We start from the raw sequence: 19,902 nt of genomic DNA on the forward strand, positions 1-19,902 counted from the left end.
TGCCTGAGTTTTCCTAGCCCCCAGAATGACTACTCTCTTTCAGCAACTGTCATGTGTAGATTGTCACTGTACTTTTTTAAAAAGTCTGCATATATTTCTGACATGCAACTAAGAAATCTAAAAATAAGATTGCACAATTTCCAGAGGACTCAGAAGTCAGGAATAGCAATTGAAATAGCTTATTGCTTATACAGCTACATTTGGGCTGATAAACAATCCCTTTTATAGCAGGAAACATACAGGGATTAGTAGGTCTTTAGTTCAATAGCTTCTTAACAATTAGCTAGACTTCCTTCCTGTAGAAGCAATTAGCTTCTGTATTATATTTTGCAGGGCCCTCTGTCTCTTTTGAAATATCCAGAAAAACTCAGAACACAGAATCTAGAATATCATAGCACAATAGATAATGTATTTGTTATAATTGTTGGCCATGTATCTTTGTGTTTGCTCTCACTATGATAAATGGAAGGGAGATGCCCACAATTTGTGAAGCATAAAATAGATCATTTGGAATGATTATGGAAATAGAGCTTAAGTGCAGAAGCATGCTGCCCTACATTTTCTGTGCTTCTAAATATTCTGTTTCAAAATGATTAATGCAGTATTATTCCTTAGAGATGCAACAGCAGACCTAATTTTGCAGTTTTGATTGTGACCGTGTTAGGTTTTTGAATCAGTTAATCCACAGCTAATATTTTCTGTTTAATTATTAAGAGGAGACATTTCTGTTTCTAGTATATTTACATGCACACACCCTCTAATATATTACTAAAACTTACGGCACATCCACACAATGAAGGAGAGGTTGGCTATGAGAAATGAATTAAGCATAACTAATCCCAGCATGACACCAAGCTCTCATATTGTCCTCAGAATGACCCCACATGAAGCCTGTAGAGATCAGGAACATCACAGGCTAAACATTAGTGACAGAGTCAACATAATATACAAAGATATACAGATACTGTTCACCATGGTTTCATCTCTTTATTGGAAGGCTTCTTAATCTTCCTGTCATGGACTGAGACAGCACAACTGACACCTGTAATCCACATGAAGGCTGTTATGTTGCATGAATAACTCTAGTCTAAATAAAATATTAGGATCTGGATAACATATACAGCTGTCTTATACTGAATCACACTATTGGTCCATCAAGTCAGTCTTGCCTACTCAGACTGGCAGCCACTCTCCAAAACCTCACATAGAGGACTTTCACAGGACCTACTGTATGATCATTTTAATTGGAGATGCTGTGGATTACACCTGGGATTCTGTGTTCACCAAGTAGATGTTCTACCCATTGAGCCACAGCATCTTCCCAAACAGAGTACATGATAGATGATGCAGTTCAAATCCATTACTTCAGTACATACACGTGCAATCATACACACCAGATAGTTGGATTTAAACAAAAAAAAATTCCCATTCCTACCAGTTTCGTGCTATATAGTAGCTGTACATAACTGCCATGCGGATGCATTCCTGAAGGATATAATTAAGAATGAAAAGGCCAGTGGTTTTTTTGTAGCAAGAATTCCTTCGCATATTAGGCTACACCCCCCTGTAGCCAATCCTCCAAGCGCTTACAGGGCTCTTCTTACAGGGCCTACTGTAAGCTCTTGGAGGATTGGCTACATCAGGGGGGTGTAGCCTAATATGCAAAGGAATTCCTGCTACCAAAAAAAGCCCTGGAAAAGGCCCATGTGGGTACTCCTACTGAAGAAACTGGAAACTCAAAGGACTACCATTTTTGGTCCTTTTAAGTTGTTGCTTGAAATAGCTATATTTCATTTATCTGCCTTTCTTAGGGATCATCAATACAATTGTTTAGTCCATTTCATACAAGAATTACAAATGGAAAGATATGTGAGACCAGTTGAATATACAAACTAAGACAAAATATTGTGGAAAATACTGGAAGCTAGCATACCAGCTTAGGTTGAAAAACAGCATACAAATGTGATAAATAAATACTGAAGCTTGAATTAACTATCAATTTGATGTATAACTTTTTATTTATGATTTTCTTCCACTGTGTCAGAAGGTAAATTCCAAAAGAGGAGACAGCATCCTTTGTGACTCACAAGAAACTAGCCTTCATTCATTTTCAAATAAAGGGAACCATCATGTGCCTCGTTCAGTAGGATCAAGATCCTACTCTGATTCGGACACCATGCAATTTGAAGATCGATCACTGTCAAAACTGAAGGAAAGTGACCGGTGCACTGCCACAGAAAACCTCTTTCTAGACACATTGTCTCTTGATTCTACTGATGATGCTGATGAACCGCAATCTCAGAAATTGGAACAAGAAACGTTTTTAAGTTGTGCAAGCGAGGTATGCTCCTCACTTTTATAGTCATAGTATAATTAGTTCTGCTGCAGTTTTGTGGAGGAAACTTCATTAAATCTCATTTTATAGTAATTCATTGCCAAATTCAGTCCAATTTTTGCGTTTGTCATCTGTTGTGAATTGAAGTAAAATGTAATGGTGTACTTTAAAATTCCTAGAAATCTTTTAAAGACCACATGATGAAGCATTTCTTCCCTACACCTTTTGCTAATTAGATGAGTTTTTCCTAATATATAGTCTCTCCCTACAAGTCATGGAGCTTTCAGGTCTCATTTTCCCATACCACCCATGAAGCACATATGACTGGGAATCAACACATCAGCATAAGATTTACACACACACAAATGTAATGTGCATAGGCCTGAAAAAACTATTTTAATTCCTCATACACTCTAGGAATTGTCCACACAAGCATGGCATATGTATGCTGGCTTTTGGTACCTATACCATATTCAAATGTTATACGTAATAAATGTCTGAATTGTGCAGCCCCACCATTTCTATCGAGAAGATAACAGAAGAAAATATTGTCCAGTATATGCTGTTAATATTGGTGGTTTTAAAAAAAAACATTTTTGTTGCAGTTTATAATTTGCATATTTTACCATGAATCTTTTTTTCTTTAAACTCTAAAGCAAATTTTTCTAGTAAAACATACAACTGATCATGAGAATAATGGTTGGGTAATATAGTTGCTATGACAACATTTAGATGCTGCGAAGAATCTGTACCATGTTCCTCAAATAAAGAATAGGCTGCCCACACATTTAATATCAATAGTTTAATGAGTTTAGTTGATGCAAGTTGTGGGAGTTTGTAATGATATAATATGTCGAAATAGTAGATTTTATTTTAGTTTCAGTGCTCTAAGTCACCATTATCAGTGTAGCTCAGAAAAGAATTGCACGTGCAAACATGATGCATGATTTGCATTTATCTCTGCTATCATATATTTAGAAATTATGTAGTATAGAGAGCTCTAGGCAAGGTCCCCTGTGCAAGCACCAGTTGTTTTCGACTCTGGGGTAACGTCACATCACGATGTTTTCACAGCGGACTTTTTTACAGGGTGGTTTGCCATTGCCTTCCCCAGTCATCTCCACTTCTCCCCAGCAAGCTGGGTACTCATTTTACTGACCTCAGAAGGATGGAAGACTGAGTCAACCTTAAGCCGGCTACCTGAATCCAGCTTCCGCTGGAATTGAACTCAGGTCGTGAGCAGAGAGTTCAGACGCAGTACTGCAGCTAGCTCTAATTATGCTATATAATGCAATGGGGATTTATTGATTTACGTAATTTATGCTAGCTAATCCATTTGGGAATGACTTATACACAGGCATGTAAGGAAAATCCCCTCTAATTACCAAAATATGCAGAAAAGAAATCAAACATGTTCTTCAAAGGATTTTCAATAAGTACTCAAAGTTAATTAAAATATAGTCTACTGGGCACAATATATATCAATACATACAACATTAACTTTTAATTTTATTTTCAGGAAGAAGAAGTGCACAAGGGAAATCTTCAAAGGTAAGTAAAGAGGAAAAACAAAGCACAAATACTACTAATCAGCAAACTGCCTCTCCACTGAGCTCTGATCACAATTGGGCTCAGACACTCTGGGCTGTAATAAATCAGCAAAGTAGTTTAGCTGGTTTCTTGTGCCTCCTTTCTCATTTTTGATTCCCCTTCTGGCCTTGTGGTGTAGTGGCAGCAGTAGCTGGTTAGCAGTCAGCAGGGTAGAAAGAGTGCTTCTTTGTTCATGGCTTCTCCCTTCTCCTTTAGTGCTTCAGATGCTGTTTTCAGCACCCTAGAAAATGTAATCCACAGAATAGCAGGGGTCACTGGGAGTGGGGAGAAGGTAGTTGTGAATTTATTTCATTGTGCAGGGGATTGGACTAGATGACCCTGGATGTCCCTTACAACTCTGATTCTGTGATTCTATACTTAATTTCATTCACTTTATTCAATATTGTGTGTTTCTTCAGGGCAATGTCGGTTTCCTCTATGTCAGAGTTCAAACGCTTGATGGATATTTCTCCTTTTCTTCCTGAGAAGACTTTGCCTTCCTCTAGCACCAAAGAGGATATAACACCTCCTTTATCCCCTGATGATCTGAAATACATTGAGGAATTTAACAAAAATTGGGATTACAGTACATCCAGAAATCATAATGGAGCTGCAGAAAGGTCTACAGATACATGGGCAGAGAGGACAGAGATCGGGAAGGCAGGAAATAATTCAGTTCCAGATTCATTCCAACCCTCTTCTTGGTACCTCACCACCAGTGTTACTATGACAACCAATACCATGACCAGCCCTGAGCACTGCCAGAAACAGCCACTGTGGAGCCAGGTTGTCACAGAGAAAATGGGGGTTAGGGTCTTTCATAGTCCACCAGTCGTCCGTAGGTTTGATAACTCAGTGATAGCTGGTAATGAAGGAAAAGGCCAGCCTGAGCCAGACTTTTTGTTTCCTGTGGCCAAAGCTAAAGGGAACATGGGCGAAACAAAAGGTGCTGCTTCAGAAGTATTTGGAAGATGGTCTTGTGAACTCTCCAAACATCACAATGATTTCTTAGAAAGTAATCTTCATCCCATTGAGCACCCTATTTGCACTACTGTGGGTTTTGCCTCATCGTTGCACAGTTTGGAAATGTCCAAAAACATGAGTGATGATATGAAGGAGGTAGCTTATTCTGTTAGAAATGCAATACGTTCAAATTCAACAGATCTTCAGTTCAGAGACACAGCTTGTCAGACTAATGGAGTGAGAACTATGGGAACGCAGACCACTCAAACAATCAGTGTGGGCTTGCAGACAGAAACTTTGCGTAGTATCACCAGTAGTCCACACAAGTGTCTGACACCAAAGGGAGTATCCACACCTGTGTCATCACCATCAAGAAGCTTAAGAAGCAGGCAAGTGGCCCCTGCTATTGAAAAGGTCCAAGCCAAATTTGAACGCACATGCTGCTCTCCCAAATATGGTTCCCCAAAATTACAAAAGAAAGCCTTTTCCAAAACTGATCAGCTGAATACTCGGACCTTACCAAGTACACCTCAGAAAGGGTTCAGTGAATCTGCATGGGCCAGATCAACTACTACAAGGGAGAGCCCAGTTCATACCACTATCAATGATGGCCTCTCTAGTTTATTCAATATCATTGACCATACCCCTGTGATTTATGACTCTCTACAAAAATGCTCCAGGTCCTGCAGCCGATCTAGGTCAGCAGAACCCAGGTCAGAACTGGGGCCCATGCAAGACATGTGCACAAGTCTCCGTGGAAGATCACCCAGTCCCCTCCGTTTGGGCACAGAGCAACAAAAGGATGAAGGTGCTGAGACGACGAGTATCAGACAAGACTTATCAGCTCCTCCAGGATATACTCTTACAGAAAATGCTGCCAGAATCCTGAACAAAAAGCTTATGGAGCATGCTTTAAAGGAGGAAAAAAGACTAGCTTCACACAGCCCTCCCAGTCTTAGCAATGAAAACAGCACAGGAGAAATGGTCAAAGCTGAATCAGGATCCATTGAGGTAATGAGTTTTGTAAGCATTTACAAAACATTTTTAGAGGCTACATTACACATATTCGTGAGCATTAATTACAGTGGATATAAATAGAAGGGGAATAGACAATTCATTCTGGGGCAACTTTGACACAACAGATTCCATGTCTCCCCCACATGAGAGTTGGGAGAACGTTTGTATACGAGGGAGAGGGTAAGAAGAGGTCTGTGCAGATGGATTGAGCCATGAGATGTCCATATCATGTGAAATGGCACTATATAATTTCAGTTAACTTATTAGTTCAGTCAGGGCTTTGTAGAAAAAGCCCAGCAGGAACTCATTTAAATATTAGGCCACACCTCCTGACATCACCATTGTTTCACATGGGGTTCTTTTGTAGAAAAATCCCAGCAGGAACTAATTTTCATATTAGGCCACACCCCCTGATGCCAAGCCAGCTGGAACTGAACCCTGAGTTCAATTAACTTTTGCATCCATCTGGAATGCCACAACTATAAGTAGATAGTAAAATATAAAAGTATAAGTATATTTTGAATGTTGCATATACATATATGAAGTTACTTGTCATAAAGCTTGGATTTTCATTATGACATCCATGCAGAATTTTTTAGAAACTGACAAGCTTTCAGATCCAAATTGTTCCTGCCCCATGCTATTGTGTCCTTTTTGGGTGTTTTCAAGAAGCTGGAAAAGGTCCTAATCAGATTAAATTGAGTGTGATTCTTCAGAAAGCTGTCAGAACTGATAATGTTCTCACTTTTCATAAAATAATTTTGACTTGCATTTGTTAAAGTCCAGTGGCGAAGTGTTGCTGAGTTGTTTTCACACAGTAAAAAACAGGAGTTACTTGAAGTGATATTAAAAGCACAGGAAAAGGATGCATGAGTGATTCACAGTTTGTCAGTCTGCACTTCTGGGTCTCATCTAACAGTAGATTCATGATGCAGCAGCAGAATATTCATGTCCCTGCAGCAGAGATGTACATTTCCCCAATTTCAGATGAGACTTGGGAGCGTGGGTAAGGAAGCAGGTCACTCATGCTGCTTCCATGAAACATAAGCAGAGATGATGTGTTGTGCGGAATACATTTAAATTGATTTTTAAAGATAAACACACCTTAAAATACAAATAGATGATTTTTTGTGACAGTCTAACAAGAAACAGCAATTTTGATATCACTGCTATGTACACAGAGAACATGTTGTCATGTCATTTCCTAGAACTATTATCACTGAATTCACTACTTTATAGATAGTTTTAGAACTTTGTCTTAGAAGATGGGAACGTACCAGGAAGGAAAAACTTGTACCTCATGCAGCCCAACACGTGGTTTTCTATCATATGTTTGAAACTTCTTCTACCTTTAAGGTAGTTTGATGTGTTGCTGTTCTTTAGTCCATTATATTTACATTATATTTTACCTGAAAAGAACATGTGCACCTTCATGTGTGAAAATTGTATAAGGTTTGTATCAGGATTGTACCATGATTACATATACTTAAAAACACAGCAGCGAAATATATGTCATTTTTACACATGGCAGTGTACGTTTGTGCTTTTTTTTTTGCCTGCATGAGAGTCAATAACACAGTGTCACATATAAAAGTGGGCCTTAGTTAAAAGGTTTTCTTCTAAGATATTATGATCCTGTTGATGGAGTCACATTCGAGTTCAAGTGTTATTTCACTGGGGGGGATTTGTGGTAACCTGTTTTTTTTTAAGAAGTAAAATATTTGCACATAACAATAAAAATATTCAGTGAACATTTAGTCGAAAATATCACAAATGTGGAGGCTGTTTCTAATTTGATAGTTCTTCAGATATCAGTTTATGTGTTGATAATTTTAAGATGGCAGCAGTTTGACGTTTCATCTATTCTTGGCTGAGGTCCACTGAGCAAACTTGTAGTCTGAAGAAGAATACAGGGAAATCACCTGAGGTGAGATAGCTGCCTAGCCAGATACAAAGAATTCTAGGGCTCTTTCTAGACATAGAAGGGAAGTTTTGGTGCCTTGGATGCTGCTTCCCTTCCAAGGATAGATCCAGGGCCTCAGTCTCCTCCTCATCAGAACTTTCAGATCCCCATCCTCACCTCAGAAGGAGGAGCCAGTGTAGAGACCCAGGAAACAACATCCAAATACATCTAAGTTAGTGGATTGATTTAGCTCATGTGGCTATACAAAATGGCCATGGATGGCCTTGAGTAAACCACTCTCGGCCTTATTGCTTTACCTATTTGGCTTCTAAAGTTAATTGTCTAGACATATGGGTTACATCTATGGACCTTTTAGTATTCTGCATATTCTACCAATGTGTACAGGGATGGAGAACTTTGTGAAGGTTGACTTCAGAGATGGAACTTTCACAGATTAGTACTTGTGAGAAATGATATTGATCACTTACAGCAAATAAGTCTTGGAAGTGAGTATGTTGTGGCTTCCATTTAGATTACCTTTGCTTAACTGAGCTTCACCTAAAATGGCATGCTGTGCAAAGTAAAGCATCATGTCAGTACTGCTATTTTCACACTTCTCATAGTTGGCCTTACTTATCTTTTCTAATATGATCATACTGATCGAAGAATTTGTTTTTGTACTCCTGACATGATGTATTACTGACTTGGAATACCTGCATGGAATGTCAGTTATTAGCTTATTGCTATTTCATTTGTGCTTCTTCCTATAGTTTTCTTCAAATTTTCCTATTAATGTGCCATCTATGATTCTTGTGTGAATATAGCTGTTTGTGCATCATGTGTACACAAATGCATACGCATTAGGAACTATTTCATAACTAATTTTAATCTGTTATAGGGCAGTGGCTAAATTCATGTTTATAGAATGCATTTTTAAAGAATGACTTATTATTTTATTTAATTAAATTTCTGCCTGTATTGTTAGTAATGAAATTTATATACACTCACTCTGAAAAATTATTTTGTCTGGCTCTGTTTGATTGCTCCCACAAAAGCATTCTCAAAATTCTTCTCTCTGGGCTGGCGAGTATGTTACTCATATCAGCAATCACTCTGGAAAAGAGGAGCGTTGTGGAAGAAAATCCAGGAATCTGCATTATCTGCCAAGAAGGCAGTGTTACTCCTGACACTTTTCCTATTATGTTCCCAATGGCATATTGTGCACACTGCTGACAAACAGGTGGAAGGGAAATAAAAGACAGCATTAGAATGCTTTGTCTCTGGATTATGTTTGTTTGTTTTGCCACCTTTCCTAAAAAGGGTTTCAAAAGGTGGAAGAGCAGATTTGTGTCCACAAAGATACAGGAAGCCCTCCAGAGCTTTCATGTACATGAACTATCTCTGACCTTTAAAAAAAATAGATGAAACTAGTGATTCTGTTTTGGAATAGGTTGGTAATTATACTGATCCACCAGGTACACTCTTTTAAGGTGTACGTGGTGGAAATTTAATGCTAAATTTGGAAGAGAGGACGTTCCCCATTTGCTTTCTACGTGTGATGTTAACAGTTTACTGCCTTTTTCTATTTAGCCTATCCAATAAAGGCTGTATCACTTAATGGTAGTAGTGAAATCTGAAGAACTCTTCAGCGCTGACTACAAATCTCTGGTTTAAATATCCTTTCCAATCTACTTCCTCTCTTTTTTTCCTCTGTCTGTCTATGTCCAGAACCAAACTGTCTTACTAACTGCCCCCTGGGGACCCTAACCCTGCCTGCCTCACTGCTGTAAGTCCTTTCTTCCTTTGTTTTCAGAAATGTTTTCTTTTACATGGTGAAGAAGATGTAAACTAAACAAGCAACAGCATTCCTTATGATTGCCATAAAAGTGGATTCCATCTAGATCAGAACCATGTGTATAGAGGCTATCCTTAAAACATTCCCACTGAACATGGTTCTAATGGTAACTCACAGATGGTTTAAGCCAAGTTATTTAATCTTAAACCAAATACATTCCATGCAGCTCAGATAAATCATTTTGGTTTAATTTATATTTTCTAGGTTTAGCATGGCCATAGTATACTTTTATTTTAAAAAATCATGCATTTTTCTTATAATTTACCACATTAACTAACATAAATGGTAGTTTCACAACCAATGGAGCAAAGCTGTCTTTGTCCATCCACCAGGGTTAGGGTCATGTACTAGCTCTTAGCAATTTAAATGCAGTCCTTAAAATTAAATTAATGAAAATTCCTGAAGTCAAGAAGATGAAAGAAAACTTTCAAGACCCAGCATTTCAAATTGCCTAGTTCCTACAGACTATATTCAGATTGTCATGCTATTAATGAAATGGTTTCAGTTTTTGCATGGTAGCATAGTCATTGCAATAGTTTTCATTGCATGGTGACTAATTTTCATCTTGGATGAAGAGTGAACATAGGGAAATGCAAAGAACACTCCACGTGATACAAACAGGCTTCCCATTCCTGCTCATTGGGATCATCAAGAAAACCTTGTCTTGTATATATGCAAACATACAAAATATGAGCTGAGCAGCACTATAGAAAAAAAGTCACTCCTAAATGTGCCATAAACATTGGAAAGGCAAGGGAAGACAGGCTCACCCCTCACCCCAAAGAACAAAACTCTGGCAAAACTTGCTTGTGAGCATCCTAAGAACTTAGGATAGACTGCTCAGTGTTCTATAGAAAGAAGACCCCATGGTATAAAACAAACAGAAGCAAGTGTTGAAATGGGGTCGCTCTATATTGTTTGGTCTAGGAAACAAAGAGATTTTAAGTACGGCATGATTCATCTGTAGGAATGAAGCTTTGAGTTTGGGGGGGAGTGTCCCCAAATCTTTGGATTTTGCTCTTCTAAAACATATTGTTTCCTGTGCACACGTTTCAGGAAACATGTCTATAAATGAATGATTGTTCTGGCACCCAGAATATATTTTGCACTGCCAACACAGTGCAGGTGAGACTGCTCATAGCAACTATGTTTTCCATATGCACTGCACACCACTCCACTCTCACTAAACACTGTTAAAAGTATAGGGTGTATCCTTAAATAGGATGTGACTGTATCCAAGAGCCACAGCCATTTGTGTCTCATTCTACATATTGCCCTGTGTTCACAAACATGCACTTCCCTTTCACACTCAATGCTATTCACCAAGAGACCACACAGCAGACCTCTGCTGCAAAATGTGAATCAATCCTTGGTAAGATATCTCTGGACTCAGTGGCATTCTAGACTCACTAGGCATCGCTTGCTTGCTACTTTGTGAAATGCAGCACAGTCCTCTTACGCACTGGAGAAAATTAATCTTGTTTGCTGTAAGATTTAACACTATGTAAGCATCAGACTTAAACATAACCATGTATGGCAACAACTTTCCAAACATCCACTGAAGGAAGGTAAAGCCATATTCAATGTAATTGGAGTGCACTGAAAAATGTTCTATTTTTATGTTTAAGTTGGCTAACAATATCTGATTTAAAGAGCTGAATGAAATGGCAGAAAGTTGATTAAAAATGTAATTTAGTTCTTAAATTTATTTATATTCTATTAATCACAAACTATATTCAGTTGTCTGGAAAATCATAATCTCAGTCCACCTGTCTCTAAAGCAGCTATAAGGCAATTTAAAACATATTTCCATGCAGTGGCAATTTTAGCAAGCTGCAATTTTAACATATCCTTTTTAGGAGTAGTCATTTATTCTTGTTACTCAATGTTGATTGAAGGGGCTTTAGTATAAGCACTCTATAATAACCTTCTAACTGTGCATGCTCTCATGTATTGATGGTACTCCTAGTTTATATTATTGGTAACATTTTGTCTGGATTGCTCTATTATGAAAGGGATCTACCTCTTATTAGAATCTGAACTCCTCTGCATAATATAGTATTTCTACTTCATTTCAGACATCCTTATCCCCTGTATACCTTTCCTCTCTGTTAACATGTTTGTGGGCCCTCCTGTCTTCCACCATCCTCCGAAGTCTGCTCAAATTCATGTTTGTTACATCAGTAACTGTCCAGCCATCTCATCTTTTGCCATTCCCTTCTTCTTTTGCCGTCTGTTTTTCCCAGCATCAGAATCTTCTTCAATGTGCTCCCTTCTCATTTGGTGACCAAAGTATTTGAGCTTCAGCTTCAGCATCTGACCTTCCAGGGAACAGTCTGGGTTGATTTCCCTTAGGACTGACTGACTGGATCTTCTTGCAGTCCAAGGGACCCTCAATATTCTTTTCCAGCACCACATCTCAAAAGCATCTATTCTTCTGCGCTCGGTCTTCCTTATGGTCCAGCTCTCACAGTCATACATTACTACTGGGAATACCATCGCTTTGACTATATGGACTTTTGTTGGCAGGGTGATGTATCTACTTTTTATTATACTGCCCAGGTTCACCTTAGCTGTCCTCCCAAGGAGCACACGTCTTTTAATTTCATGGCTACAGTCACCATCTGCAGTGGTCTTGGATCCCAGAAATGTGAAGTCTGTCACTACTTCCATGTCTTCCCCTTCTATTTGCCAAGGTGTGATGGGGCCGGATGCCATGATCTTCGTTTTTTTGATGTTGAGTTTCAAGCCTACTTTTGTGCTCTCCTCTTTCACCCTCAACAAGAGGTTTTTTTAGGTCCTCCTCATTTTCTGCCATTAGAGTGGTATCATCTGCATATCTGAGGTTATTGATGTTTTTCCCGGCAATCTTAATTCTGGCTTGTGCTTCATCCAGGCCAGCATTCTGCATGATGTACTCTGTATATAAATTAAATAAGCAGGGTGACGATATACATCCTTGTCGAACTCCCTTTCCTATTCTAAACCAATCAGTTGTTCCATATCCTGTTCTAACAGCTGCTTCTTGACCCTTATACAGGTTTCTCAGGAGACATGTGAAGGTGGTCTGGTACTCCCATCTCTTTAAGGACTTCCACAGTTTGTTGTCATCCACAAACAATCAAAGGCTTTAGCGTAGTCAATGAAACAGAAATAGATGTTTTTCTGATACTCCCGTGCTTTCTCCATAATCCAGCTAATGTTGGCAATTTGATCTCTAGTTTCTCTATCTCTCCGAAACCCAGCTTGAACTTCTGGTAATTCCCAATCTGCATACTGCTGAAGCCTGGCTTGTAGGATCTTTCACATGACCTTGCTGGTATGTGAAATGAGTGCAATGGTGTGATAGTTTGAACATTCTTTGGCATTACCCTTCTTTGGGATCAGAATATAAATTGACCTTTTCCAATCCTGTGGCCACTGTTGCGTTTTCCAAATTTGTTGACCAAATGTGTGCATCACTTTAACAGCATCATCTTGTAGGACTTTGGATATCTCAACTGGGATAACATCATCTCTGCTCGCTTTGTTGTTAGTAATGCTTTCTAAGGCCCATTTGACCACATTCCAGGATGCCTGGCTCAAGGTCAGCGATTTCACTGTCATGGTTGTCAAGGACATTGAGATCCTTCTTGTATAAGTCTTCTGTGTATTCTTGCCACCTCTGCCTGATCTCTTCTGCTTGTTAGGTCCCTACCCTTTTTGTCCTTTATCATGGCCATCTTTGCACAAAATATTCCCTTGATTTCTGCAATTTTCTTGAAGAGATCTCTTGTCCTTCCCATGCTATTATTTTCCTCTATTGCTCTGCATTGTTCCTTCAGGAAGGCCTCCTTATCTCTCCTTGCTGTTCTCTGGAAAGCTGCATTCAGTTGGGTGAATGTTTCCTTTTCACCTTTGCCTTTCGCTTCCCTTCTTTCCTCAGCTATTTTTTTCTTTGGGATAGTGCTGATTGCTGCCTTCTGTACAATGTCACGAACCTCTGTCCATAGTTCTTCAGGCACTCTATCAACTCTCGTTCCTTAAACCTATTCTTCACTTCCACTGTATATTCATAAGGGATGTGATCAAGGTTAAACCTGAATGGCCTAATGGCTTCCCCAGTTTTCTTCAGTTTAAGCTTGAATTTTGTAATGTAGCTCATGATCTGAGCCGCAGTCAGCTCCAGGTCTTGTTTTTGCTGACTGTAAGGAGCTTCTCCATCTTTGACTGCAGAGTATATAATCAATTTGATTTCTGTGTTGCCCATCAGGTGATGTCCATGTGTAGAGTCGCCTTTTAGGTTGTTGGAAGAGGGTTTCGCTATGACCAGTTTGTTCTCTTAACTCTATTAGCCTTTGTCCGGCTTCATTTTGTTCTCAAAGACCAAACTTGTCAGTTGTTCTGGTTACCTTTTGACTCCCTACTTTGGCATTCCAGTCCCCTATGATGAGGAGGACATCTTTTTTTTGTGTTAATTCTAGAAGATGTTGTTGGCTCTGATGTAAGACTATAAATGCAGCCAACTTCTGTTAATTCCGGACCATTCATCTTTTGTGTATGCATACTCTCTTTCTTGCTGTCATCTCATCATGAGACAGTGTGGCATAGTTAGAATTGCCAGCCTCCAGGTGGCACTTGGAGATCTCCCACTGTTATAGTTGATCTCCAGATTATCAAGAGCAGTTCCCTTGGAGAAAATGGCTACTAGAGTGTGGACTCTATGGCATTATACTGTACTGAGATCCTTTCCCTTCCCCTGCAGGCTTCACTCCCAAATTCTCCAGGTATTTCCCTAGGTATACTGTAAAACTAGGATCTGGGAGATCCTAGACTGTAAAACTAGGATCTGGGAGATCCAGGTTCGAATCTGTGCTCTGCTAGACATACAGTGGAGTGAGGTGGCTTGTAGTGGACTGTATCACTTCAAACTGCAGGTTTGGGATTACAAGTTCACAGTTTCCTTACTTTGATAAATCCATTTAAAAAGAAAACTAGCATAACCATACAAGAGACTGGACTAGAATGGTTTTCTGTGATGTGCTAATTTTAACCTGCAGGAAATCTTTACCTAGGTGAGCATTAATAAGGTGGCTTTCCTCTCCTACAGTCTAAAGTGGTACAGCGCATTCTACCACTGCAACAATTAAGGTATTTCAGTGCAATTCCATTAAAGTTGTTTTTTTTGGGGGGGGGGGGATTCAGCTTTCAGTTCTTCCTCTTCAGTACAGTGAGGAGAGTTTATCTTTCAACCTGCAGCACTCTGCAGTTCAGATAACTCAGGGGGGGCGGGTTAACCATTTTAAAACAAACTTTATTTAATGCTTACAATTACAAAAAAAAAAAAGATAACTCAGGTTATCTGCTTCATCTTACTTTTGTCTGGCTTAATAACCTCTCTAGTCTTTGAAGTTCTTTGTTTGATATACGCAGCATGATCTAAAATCTTTCACTTCATTTTTGTTCTTCTCAGTCCATAACTTTTCCTCTGTGGTATATAACCTCCTTCCTTTGTTTACTGCCATTGTGGATTTTGATTTAATTTTTATATAGCTTGAATATCACTCTCTCACTTATGTAATGATTACATGTTACTCTTCTCTGTGTTGACAACCTTATCATCTCTGCATTCAGATATTCTAAATGTGCACAGTTAAAGGCTTAGAGGTTTATGATCTTTGCTGTGGCGGCTTAACACCTCTGTACTTACTCATTTCAACACAAACTATGTGCAAAATTGTCAGTGTTGTAAAAGTCTACCATTGCTTGCAGTCATTATCAGCCCTGAAATATAAATAAAGATGCCAGTGTGAAATATCACAGTTAAAAACTGCCTGCCCCAAATGTAAGCAGGCTTACTTTTTGACTGATGCAAAAAGCAACTGCAGTGCAATTCCGTTAAGGTTGTGTTTTTTGGGGGGGGGGGGGGAGGGGATTCAGCTTTCAGTTTTTCCTCTTCAGTACAGTGAGGAGAGTTTATCTTTCAACCTGCAGCACTCTGCAGTTCAGATAACTCGGGGGGGGGGGGGGTAACCATTTTAAAACAAACTTTATTTAATGCTGACAATTACAAAAAAAAAGATATTTCAGGTTATTGTGGGACTGAGTACTATAGCAGTTGCCAAGACAGAGTGGCTTGCAAGGTGATCTGATAACTGGGCTGTAGCCCAGGCCAGTGTTGCCATAAAACAGACTGAAGCAGTCCAGGTGGAATGCGGAGCAGCTTTGCTACTCTTCTTGAGCGCTTTGATAAAAACATGAGCTCCAGTCAAGAGCAATGTTCCCTCTAAGCTGCAAAGTCTTGTGAACAAAAATTCTACTTTGTGAGCTATTGGCATTAAAGTGTGAGCTGCTGCATAAATTAGTGTGCTCTGGGGTCACACTTCCTGAGCTAAGACAAAAATGTGTGAGCAAAGTGTAAATTGTCTTCTAGACAATGAAAACACTCTGTCTTGACAGTCTGAACCTATGCAGAGTTACCCCACTCTAAACCTATTGCATAAAATTGAATGACAGTTCATTCATATTGCTTAATGAGGGCTTGTTGATAATTTTAGATATTCTGATAGAATGTTCAAATCATAGAATTACCCTGGATGTACCCTAGAATTGCCCGGATCATGTATTTTAGCCATGTTTCCAACAAAATTGCTAAATACTAATAAAGTAGGACAATAAACTGTAGGGTTTCTGCTGGATTAAGCTGCAGATACTTAAACACCCATTAAATGTGATAGTGGCATATCTGAGTGCCAAATTCTTATATTTTTATTTATTTATTTATAACGGTCATAGACCAGCAAACAATTCATAAAAGTCCAATTCATAACTAATAAGGTTGTGCCTTATTAAGCCACTGCATGCTGTTGGACCACTTGATTGTAAAATATTCCTCAAACTCAAGTGTGTCATTATATGCTGCATTTCTAGATCTGAAGTCAGCCTTTGACTCTATCTCTAGGACCATCCTATGGGATAAATTAAGAGCCACCAACATTGATAGACAGCTGTTATTTCTTATTCAGGCCCTTTATGATCAAACAACCATCCGGGTCAAATATTCCCATCAAGGCTATTTGACAGACCTCATTTCTACCAACAAAGGGACCCCCTACTTATTTAACTTCTATATCAATGATTTGGCGTCGCATATAAATAAACCAGAATGCCATCCACCAAAGCTAGGTAACAAACATATAGGGATGCTCCTTTATGCTGATGATGCTGTTTTACTTTCAAGGACTCCTTAGGCCTCAGAAGAGCCTTGAAAGCTTTTGCTCAATATTGCCTGAAAAACAATCTAGAGGCAAATTACGCTAAAACCAAAGCAATGGCCTTTGGCAAAAAGACACCCAGATCACACCATTGGTACTTAAATTCTATTCCCATTGAACAAGTTTCATGTTTTAAGTACCTGGGGGATCATGTTTCAGGTGAATGGAAGAACCACCAATATAAACATGATTACCTCAAATGCCAAAAAGAGTGTGGGAATTATCCAAAATTTTACTGGGGCAAAAGGGGTAAATGCATAATTGTGGACCTTAGATTGTTTAAGGCTAAATCCCTCTGCCAGCTAACATTTGGTGCCCCGATCAACATCACTACAAACTACAAAAAACTGGAGTGTGTTCAATCAAAATTTTAAAAAACAGTTCTCCAGGTACCAAATGCATTAATTAGAATAGAAACTGGCATGATTACAGTAGAAGCGAGGCTTTGGATTTTGGCCATCCAGTTCTGGTAACATGTTTTTTCCTAAGGGCTTGATCTGTTTAATTCTGCAAGATACCTTGGTCCCAAGATGGATTAGGGCCATAGAGGACAAAAGTGATTATTACTGCCTTTCCAAACAATATCTCAGTTCTCTCACTTATGATAATGCTAGGGAGATAGTGAAACAGAGAATATTGGACATTGTCAGACAAAATGACCTCAATAGCACAACCAAAAAGTGAGTTATGACAGAACCAATCAACAGGGTGACCCCAATGCCCTACCTATACCATTTAACAATGAATAGAGGAGGGCGTTTACTCTTATGAGGTGAATAGAGGAGGGCGTTTACTCTTATGAGGTGAGACATTGTCCCTTCAGTGGTGGTGAAGGGGAGATATAATCCAAGAACGATTATATCCCTGCTGCTGCAATGATGGTATTGAATCTCTATCCATGTCATATTTGACTGTGAGACTTATAATGATCATCAAGAAGTACTTCCATTTTCCAAGGCCATACCTTTTACCAGTAGCCAAAAATTGCAACTCCTTAAGAATCTTCTTAGTGATAGGAACCTGAAGTTACATACAAATTAGCAAAATTTGGCTGGCTTGCCACAAGAATAAGGAAAACTGTAATGATTCAGTCAAAGATCACCATTCTCCTAGTGTGGTTCTGAGACTGGATATAACCTCTACCTGAAGAAAAGCTGGTTTAAAAACATGATTTTGATTGTACTGTCTAGTGAACTGGAGACAGCCACATCTAGGTGCAGTCCAACAGCTAGTCTAGCCTTCTGTTTGGTTCAACCCTTTCCCCACTATCATTACCAAGCTTTAGTAAGTGGATATTTATCATATACCTCCTTTTGTTTAAATTCTCTGTACACATTCTTCCATGGTTTTCTCCATTAACTAAAGGCAAAATAATCAAGAACTAGAACTGTCTCCATAAATTAGTTTTCTTAGCTTTATTGAACCTAATTACATATGCTGATTGGCTTTAGTTTTAGTTATATATCATGTCTGACTGAGCAATATATGAATTACTAACATTGTTCCTTTCCATTTTTTCACTACAAAGGAACTACCATGTTCCGCACTAGCTCCACCCTTAGAATCCTGCTTCTCCCGGCCAGAGAGACCAGCGAATCGGCGCCCACCTTCCCGATGGGCTTCACATTCCCCTACTGGCTCTCAATCTCAGTTAACTGAGGAGGAATATGGAAGCAAGGAACTGCCATTGGAGGACCCAAACCAGTGATGCAAGTCCGCATGAATTATCACAGAATAATTCACTGTTTTTACATAGTAGCACCATTATCATGGCCAGTCTCTGTCAGCGAGGAGAGTTCAATTAGTGTAGATCAAAGAATGTTCTAGAATGCATCTGCTTTAGACTACAACCTGTGATACAGAGAGATGGCTCTAGAATGAAAACGTGCCTGTAATAACTTATTTTTATCATAGCTCAGAGAACTATTTTTGCCTCCATCTTTTCTATACACAATATATTAATGAAAAGGTCTAAAAGATATACAGATAAAGGTAAGGTTTTAAATAACGTATACATTATGTTTCAAAGGAAATTGAATGTGTTCTCTCTCTTGCTGTCTGGCTACTGACTGCCTTCAGTTATATTTGCACTGTTAAGATTTGAGTTTTGTTGGCTGGCTCTTAGGTTAATATCTGTTATAAAATTAGAATCTTAAAATTTATTTTATTCTGTCAATTACCATTTTGTAAAAAAGAAAAAAATCATAAAGGTGCTTTAGCATGTCTGAAGCAGTAAAGTCTAATTAGTGAAGAAAGCCATTTAAGTAGTTGACTAGTGTTGTCTTAAATAAACAAGAGGGGAATACAGGGAATAAGAAATGTTTAGAAAGAAGGGAAAAGCCTCAGAAAGTCTTAAATAAATGTACAATACACAAAGATTTGCATGTTTTTTAGGTTCCTAGCACTTTAGTGCATGTACATACCGCAACTGTACTTTCACTGTCACATCAATGTGTGTCTATCACTTTCACTGTAAAATTGTTGTGAATTTATCTGTACTGTACTTTTAATGTTGGTGCATTGATTGTACAAAAAAACCCACCTTGATTTTTAAATAACTGTCAACAAATCAGCTGGCTATGTACAGTATTTACTGAGAATTCCCGTTGTTTGCAGGGAAGCACTGAGAACTCTGGGCATACTCAAGTATAACTGGTCTTGTTTTAAGAGTCTGTTTGAGACCATGTGGTATGGAAATAAAACTCCTCAGTATTTACAAATTGTTCTTGCACTTTGAAGTTGTTATTCCTAAACTTGTGGGCAAGTTTGTGAACAAAATAATAGAAACAATGAAAACATGTAGAACAAGTTGAGTATATCGAATTCTTTGCTGAGCAAAACAAAAATCTGGTTTCTAGGATGAAATATTATTTCTTGATATTTTCTTTGATATTTATTCTTTGCATAGTTGGCTTTTGATATATGCTGATACTGTCAATCAAAATAAAATAGAAAAGGGCTTGAAAGACAGTTTTAAAACAACCTT

The 19,902-nt window shown here is 38.6% G+C and overlaps 1 protein-coding gene across 2 annotated transcripts in view; it reads left to right on the forward strand.

Moving 5' to 3' along the window:
- Positions 1-18,585, forward strand: part of MTCL1 (microtubule crosslinking factor 1) — a 148,305-nt gene extending 129,720 nt beyond the window's left edge. For both annotated transcript variants that reach the window (XM_060244000.1, XM_060243999.1), the window contains 5 exons: positions 2,045-2,341; positions 3,855-3,886; positions 4,345-5,899; positions 9,537-9,594; positions 18,445-18,585. In XM_060244000.1, the coding sequence (XP_060099983.1) occupies positions 2,045-2,341; positions 3,855-3,886; positions 4,345-5,899; positions 9,537-9,575 (1,923 nt within the window). In that variant the 3' untranslated portion in view covers positions 9,576-9,594; positions 18,445-18,585. The remainder of the gene's footprint in view (positions 1-2,044; positions 2,342-3,854; positions 3,887-4,344; positions 5,900-9,536; positions 9,595-18,444) is intronic.
- Positions 18,586-19,902: the final 1,317 nt, after the last annotated feature.

This window comes from Heteronotia binoei, chromosome 7 (genome assembly GCF_032191835.1).
Source record: "Heteronotia binoei isolate CCM8104 ecotype False Entrance Well chromosome 7, APGP_CSIRO_Hbin_v1, whole genome shotgun sequence".
Taxonomy (NCBI): domain Eukaryota; kingdom Metazoa; phylum Chordata; class Lepidosauria; order Squamata; family Gekkonidae; genus Heteronotia; species Heteronotia binoei.